Source organism: Vipera ursinii, assembly GCF_947247035.1.
Source record: "Vipera ursinii genome assembly, chromosome: Z".
In the NCBI taxonomy this organism is placed as follows: Eukaryota; Metazoa; Chordata; class Lepidosauria; order Squamata; family Viperidae; genus Vipera; species Vipera ursinii.
The window spans coordinates 23,682,343-23,690,288 of NC_139517.1; the positions used below are offsets into that span (position 1 = coordinate 23,682,343).

General features: G+C 35.8%; 2 protein-coding genes across 2 annotated transcripts; one reads left to right on the forward strand and one right to left on the reverse strand.

The window, feature by feature from the left end:
* Positions 1–409: 409 nt before the first annotated feature.
* On the reverse strand, positions 410–1,333 carry LOC310649203 (olfactory receptor 14A16-like; the record flags this gene model as incomplete). The annotated part of the gene is made up of 1 exon (XM_083377509.1): positions 410–1,333. One exon carries the CDS (start codon positions 1,331–1,333, stop codon positions 410–412), a length of 924 nt encoding a protein of 307 aa, XP_083233635.1.
* A 5,668-nt stretch (positions 1,334–7,001) lies between these two features.
* LOC310649204 (olfactory receptor-like protein OLF3) lies at positions 7,002–7,946 on the forward strand (the record flags this gene model as incomplete). The annotated part of the gene is made up of 1 exon (XM_083377510.1): positions 7,002–7,946. The coding sequence occupies one exon, from the start codon at positions 7,002–7,004 to the stop codon at positions 7,944–7,946; it is 945 nt and encodes a 314-aa protein (XP_083233636.1).

The following is a 7,946-nucleotide window of genomic DNA, read 5'->3' on the forward strand; positions in this document are numbered from 1 at the left end:
TTATAATTGTCTTCTGCATCCTTTTTCTCAAAATATACACTGTAACCTTCTCTCTTGATATGAGAGAGAGAGAGAGAGAGAGAGAGAGAGAGAGAGAGAGAGAGAGAGAGAGAGAGAGAGAGAGAGAGAGAGAGAGAGATGAGATGAGATGAGATGGTGGTTAATCCTCTAGATTAAAAGCTTTCAAGTAGTCACCAGAAATCAGGGTGACAGCGAAAAGAGATATATCTAATATGCTAAACAGATATATGTTCAGTTACAGAAATGAACAATTGTGTTTTCTAATAAGATAACATTTGTGATAATGGAGACTGGTCACATAGTTTTATATGTTATGTTTGTTTTTTTTCTCTTTCTCACAGATGTTTTTTTTTAAAAAAATTCTGGCAAATGAACACTTGATGCCTCTTTAAAAAGAAATAAATCTCAGATCAAAAAACTTTGAAAGAGCAGTTTTGATCTTCTTGTTTCTCACGCTGTAGATTACTGGATTCAACATGGATGGAATAATGGAATACATAATTGTAATTATGAAGTCAAGATGAGATGGATTGTCAGATATGGATCTTAGGTAAGCAAAGCAAGCAGTAAACAAAAATAGGGAGAAGACTATAAGGTGTGGCAAACAAGTAGAGAAGGCCTTTTTCCTTCCTTGTGTAGAAGGAATTTTCAGCACAGCAGAGAAGATGTGCACATAAGTAACCATCACAAAGACAAAACAACCAAATCCTAAAGTAGAACTGAACATTATAATTCCAGGTTCAGCTACATATAAACCAGGGCAAGCAATCTTAAGTAAATATGGGATTTCACAATAGAACTGATTGATGATGTTAGAGCAGAAAGGAAGAGTGAATGTTGCAGTAGTGTGTAATGTGGCATTGAGAAAGCTGGCAATCCATGCACTGCCAACCATTTTAGTACAGGCTGTTTTGTTCATTATCATTTCATATTGTAAAGGATTACAAATGGCAATATACCGATCATATGCCATAATAGTAAGGAGGGAAACATCACAGGCCAAGAAAAAGAAAAACAAAAGAACCTGAGAAACACACCCAGAATAAGAAATGTATCTTATATTTGTAAGAAAATTTAAAATAATTTTAGGTATAATGACTGAAACTGAACCAATGTCTTGGATAGCTAAATTCATCATGAAGAAATACATGGGAGTGTGAAGATGATGGTCAAAGACAACAGCAATGATAATGAGAAGGTTTCCAGTTAATGTTGTTAAATAAAGTATCAGGAATAAAGATAAGTAAATAATCTGTACCTCCCAAAGTTCTGAGAAATCCAAAAGAAGAAAGACAGATGTGTCATTATTCATTCTTAATTACAATAATCTTAAAAAAGCAAGGAAAAGTTAATGGAAAGCCTACTTAGCTTGAAGTATTTTAAAAACTAAATGATCAACTTTCACTGAACATTACAATAAATCTTGATCATACAACTTTTGGAGTAACACCATTACATTTTGATTTGCCAATTATCTTACTTATTTTTAATTTCAGAGTGGTAAGACTTAGCCTTAAGGCATTGTTATATTTCTTGAATTTGGAGATATTTGAGAATACATCTAGAAGTTTGAAGATATTCCTTCAGTATTCATGTGTAAGGTCTGATCAGATTCAAACTTTTGGTTTCTTTGTTTTCTGTTTAGAGTCAAATTAATTCAGATGAAATTATCCAAATTCAATCAAGTTCCTTCGGTCTGAAGTGATTAAAATGATAAATCCAAAGAATGCCTGGAGAAAAAGGCTTTGCATCAGTTGAAGCTTTTTAATCATTTAAACAAATCAAAGTTAGTGACTTTGGTTTAGAAAGTGAATGAAAATGCCTTTTGAGAGAATGTTCATCTTGAACATTTACAAAGCCCTGGCTTCTAAGGACATGTTAAAAATGAAAATGAGGGCATAAAGGGTAATAAACTGAATATAGATTACACAAAGATAATGTAAAACTCCAAACTCAGTTGATTCTTAAGCATTGACTTCAGTTGATTACATTCAATCAAGACATTGTACAAGACAGTGTTTTATTAGTTGTAAGCCACCTAGAGTCATCTCTAGGAGAGATGGGCAAGATGATTGTTAAATAAATAAATTCAAATAAAACACAAGAAAAGCCTTGGCTGAATAAGTTCAAAATCAAATAAGTCAATGTCTCACCATCTTTAGCCATCTATTGATCTATTTTTTTCCTTCAGCCATCAGTGAGATTTACTGTACATTGTGCAGCTAGTGCTAATATTTAATCCAAATATATTTCCCTAGAGCTGTTTTTACAATACTGAGTCCATTGGGAGGATAAAAAAGGCACTGTAGAATGTTTTTCTTTTCTTTTACTCCTTAGATTATTTCCTTAGAATCAGCACTGTTTTAAGTGGCATGAGGGGAAAATAATTTACAGGATCAATAATGAGAAATGTTATATTAAAGTAGAGGAACACTAAATGTAACTCTGTCAATTTTCATGTGATGGAAATTTTGTTGTTATTGTGCAGGATATTTTATAGGTGTCCTTAGAAATAAGGTGCTATTTGTTCTTCATTAAATAATGACAGAGGATGATGGTGTAAGAATTTTTCTGATTTTCATTGTTGTATTCATATGCAGGTTCTGAGGTTTTGCTTGATGAAAACTACAGGAAACCAGAAGTTGCCTTCAAGCTTTACGTGTTTATTCAGCTGAACAAAGACGGGCTTCTCTAAAAAGAGACAAAAAGCCCCAAATATCAGAAAAGCCTTATTTTTATACCTACTTTGATTACATAAGTGATTCACCCAGCAAACCAGATACACATAAGATTAAGACTTTGCCCTTTAAGGGAGACACACTGTAGATAAGAAAGCAGAAGTAGCTAGTATGTTCCCTTTTGGGTGTTTCCCCAAGATATCAGCTGTTCCCGGGTGGGATAGAATATTGGGTGTTTCCTTTGCTGTCCTTTCATGACCCTGCATTCACAGACCTGCAAGTGGCCTGCAAGTGGCCATCTGCACATGTTCACAATTGATACTGTCCCCTAAGTCCTGGTCATCAGTATACTGTATGTGATCCCTAAAAATATTTTTCTGTCCTTTTCAAACAAATTTCCTGTGTTATTCTGAAAATCAAGGGTTGGCAAACTTTTTACTATACAGAAGCTATACCTAGCGATTTTTTGGAGAAGTGAGAATGACAATGGGAAACGTGCTCATGCAAATTTCACAGAAATTGTTTGTAAGTGAAGTGATGTATTCATATTTTCCCTTTTGCATTATCTACCACAATATATATAATTCTTCAATATATACAGTTCTTCAATAAAGTTTGGAGTCTGATTGATTATATTTTATCAAGTTGTATTCACTCATAGCAAATACATAGATTTTCTCTAGGACAGGGGTGTCAAACTCAGTTTCAATGAGGGCTGCATCAGCATTGCGGTTGCCCTCAGGGGGCCAGGTGGGTATGGTCAGTGTGGGCGTGGCCTACTGGGTGGGCGTGGCTAGAGTGCATATGGCCTACTGGGTGGGCATGGCCAGCTCTACATCATTTGTATCAAGGGTGCCTATGGGGGCCTGGGAAGGAGTGGGACAGATCTGAGGGTCTCTGGCAGAAGGAGGGTCTCTGGGCCAGGGCCAAGGCAGTGGGGACCGTTCCCTCACTGTTTCCAGGATGGCTTTGGGGGCCACATGAAACCACTTCGCGGGCCGGATCTGGCCCCCGGGCCTTGTGTTTGACATGTTGATCTACAGGAAGAAAGAAGGGAAAAAGGCAGGGCTCAAGAGACTTTTATTCTGCTAGCCTGCTTCTTTAGTAAAAAAAATTGTAGACAGATGAAGATACAGCTTGCCAGCCTTTTTGCAGTAGCACATTACTGAGTCCATTATATATATAGATAAATCATTAAATTTATTTATTTATTTATTTATTTATTTATTTATTTATTTATTTATGGTTACTTTTTATCCCACCTTTTATTCCTTAGATGTTCCTAGATCTGAATGCAACCATCTATATATTAATTAAGAATTACCACAAATAGAATTTGAATTCTAGTCCCACCTTAGGCACAAAGCCAACTGGGTGATTTAAGACCAGTCAGTCTTTTTCACCTCTAGGAAAAAACAATGGCAAACCACTTCCAAAAATGATGTCAAGAAAACTGCTTGTATAGGCAGTTGCCAAGAGTCAGGAGTGACATGAAAGCATGTGTGTGTGCGCGCGTGCATACACACAAACACACACACACACACACACAAACAGAGGGAGACAGAGACAGGGAGAAGAGAATTATTAAGAAGCTGCATTTTTTTAACTTAAAACCCAAGTGGCTTATTTTAATTTTTTATTTTATTTTTTAATCCCATTTATATCCTGCCCTTCTCCGAAGACTCATGGTGGCTTACAATTTAAAGCACAAATCAATGTGCTTAGCAATTAAGTCATACATGGTAACTTAATTGCCTAAAGGGGCGTATTCAGTTGTGCAATATATTTTGTAATTAAATTTAATGAAAGTCTATATCCATTATGGGAACTCAAAAGCTCTTAAGGTTCTTAGGTTAGAACATTTCATTTTCTTTTGTCTACCACCTGTGCAGGTAAGTTAGGAAGATTCCACTTTGAGGAATCCTCCTTTTGGACAGTTATTAGGAAGGGCTGTGATTCTTTTTCTTACCCTAATTTCATATTCATACCGGTTCTCAGAATTTATTGCAAGGTTAGATTCAGTGATACTTCTATGGAGTCATGTTTTTCCAACTTGCATGTTTACCCAATTATTTCTATGGAAGTACTTTTTCTAATACATAAATCATATTTGTTTTGGCACAATTTTATACATACAAATGTGCACTTACATCTAAATTGAGAAAATTAATATCAGGTAATCAAGACCACTCAAATTTATTTTATCTCTGGTTTTTTTTGGCTGATATAATTGATACAACTTATCTGAATGCTGCTAATACTATCATATTGATGATGGAAATTGATAGGGGATAATTGCATGATTATTTGAAAAAAGCATGATATCCTTGTATTTAATCTGTATCAATTGTTTTTCATTCTGTTGGTCACAATTCTAACAACATATTCATATTTGATTATTAATCTTTTGTTGCATCTTAGCATAGCCATTCATTTTGGTATCTTAGGTTAACAGGTTCCTTTTAGGTTTAATTATTTAATCTTATGATTCATAGATTTAATGCTCATAATTCTGTATTACATTTTATTGCTGTATATAATTGAAAATATGCCTTTAGGTAACTCACTATAGTTTATTTTGCTATTTGTTGTTGTTGTTGTTAGTTGCGAAGTCGTGTCCGACCCATCGCGACCCTATGGACAATGTTCCTCCAGGCCTTCCTGTCCTCTACCATCTTCTGGAGTCCATCTAGGCTCACGCCTACTGCTTCAGTGACTCCATCCAGCCACCTCATTCTCTGTTGTCCCCTTCTTCTATTGCCCTCAATCTTTCCCAGCATTAGGCTCTTCTCCAGTGAGTCCTTCCTTCTCATTAGGTGGCCAAAGTACTTGAGTTTTAGCTTCAGGATCTGGCCTTCTAAAGAGCATTCAGGGTTGATCTCCTCTAGGACTGACCGGTTTGATCGCCTTGCAGTCCAAGGGACTCGCAGGAGTCTTCTCCAGCACCATAGTTCAAAGGCTTCAATTCTTTGGCGCTCAGCCTTTCTTATGGTCCAGCTTTCACTGCCATACATTGCAACTGGGAAGACCATAGCCTTGACTATTCGCACTTTTGTTGACAGGGTGATGTCTCTGCTTTTTAGTGTGCTGTCTAGATTTGCCATGGCTTTCCTCCCTAGGAGCAAGCGTCTTTTAATTTCTTGGCTGCAGTCCCCATCTGCAGTGATCTTAGAGCCCAGGAAAATAAAATCTTTCACTACCTCCATTTCTTCCCCATCTATTTGTTGTAGGAAATGTTATATTTCATCTTAACATATTTATCTACAGTATATTGACTTATATAGCTATGGGGAGTAAAGTAACAATGTAACATATCTTACAATTATAAATATCAATAGCTGTATTTTAAATTAAAAGATGACATCTTAATTTTTATTAGCATTCATTGGAAATTGCACAATTTTAGAAATGATTATGACTCACATACTAAGACATAACAACTGGGTATTAACAAATCTGAGAAACAGTTGTTTCTTTAACCCAGTTGAAACTTCTTAGTGCTTTTTTCCCCCAAACACAGAGTAGACTTTGGGGTACATATTACACATTTCCACTTAAATTTGGTCTATCTTATATTCATTATTTCATGATTACTTCTGTATTTTTGTTGGAAAGGTGCTCATAAAAAGCACCTTTGGGATAACTATGACCTCAATGACTGAGAATTTCCATAGATTTCTTTTTTTGTTTGTTTGTATCTATAGTCACATGCCACCAAGCTTTTCTCTATATATTATTCCTTTCATAATCAATCATACTTATTAACAGATATGATAGTTTAATATTTTGTACATTAGGTACTATTATAATCCAGGTTAAAAGGGAGCAACTCTACCATTTGCCTTTTTATTCCATTTATGAAAAAGGAAAACATCTGTGATAAAAAGTTAAATATTTTTTTTTGGTGAAACCAATCTATCAGAGCAACTTGGTCTACCCAAATATGGGACAGAGCAAACTGCTTCCACTTTCACCTTTCAGCCCCAGTCTAGGAGCCTTCACAGGCAGTCACTTCTGCAACAAACTATTTCTGTGTTAAATTTAAATTTACTGACAAAGAATTAAAGGCAGACTAGTATAGCAATTTTTGACCTAGCTGATGAGAGCTAAATACCGTAGCTCAAAATAGCTATACTAGTCTTCCTTTAATGAAAAAAGAAGGTAACTATCCTAATTGTTCCCTAAATGCCATACTTTTATTAATCAATGTTATGTATAAAAGAAATAATTATATCTCAAATGCAAATATAAATAATATCATATTTCTATCATTTTTTTTTCAGTCTGATTACTGTGTGAATGATGGGACAAACCAATCAGTCAGTTCTCAAAGAGTTTGTATTTGTGGGATTCTCCAGAGAACAAGGAATTAATCAATGCTTGTTTGTGATTGTCCTCTCCATGTACCTCATTACTCTTGTGGGCAATTTACTTATCATCACAGCTATCCATATTGATGCACGACTGAACACACCAATGTACTTCTTCTTAGGCAACTTGTCTTTTTTGGATATATGTTTTACAACCAGTGTGGTGCCTCAGCTGCTGTTCCATTTTCTAAGTAGTCACAAAACTATCTCTTTCAGCAAATGTATGATTCAGCTTTGCATCTCTTTGACTTTTGGCAGCACTGAATTCATTCTATTGGCAGCCATGGCTTATGATAGATATGTAGCTGTCTGCTGTCCCTTGCACTATGAGATCATCATGAGAAAGAAAGTGTGCATCCAGCTGGTACTGGCTTCCTGGAGTGGTGGATTTCTTAATGCTGTAATACAGACTGGGTTCACCATGCATCTTGATTTCTGCTCATACAGCACCATCAATCATTTTGCTTGTGAAGTCCTTGCTGTTATAAAATTAGCTTGTTCAGACCTGTTTGTTAATGAAATCTCTCTGATGGTGGCAGGATTCATCCTCCTCCTAATTCCCTGCATTGTGGTAATTCTTTCCTACATCTACATAATCCATGCAATTTTGGCAATTCATTCTTCTCAAGGTCGCTATAAAGCCTTCTCCACATGTACTTCTCACCTGATGGTGGTTACCCTCTGCTATGGCACAGCAGCCTTTGCTTATATGAACCCCCAAAGTAGCAAAAGTTCAAATCAGGATAAGATCCTTGCTTTCTTCTATGCGGTAGTTACACCAATGTTCAACCCCCTCGTATATAGCCTAAGAAACAAAGAAGTAAAAGCAGCCCTGAATAAAATATTAGGAAAACATATTTCTGAAGAAAATGAATAA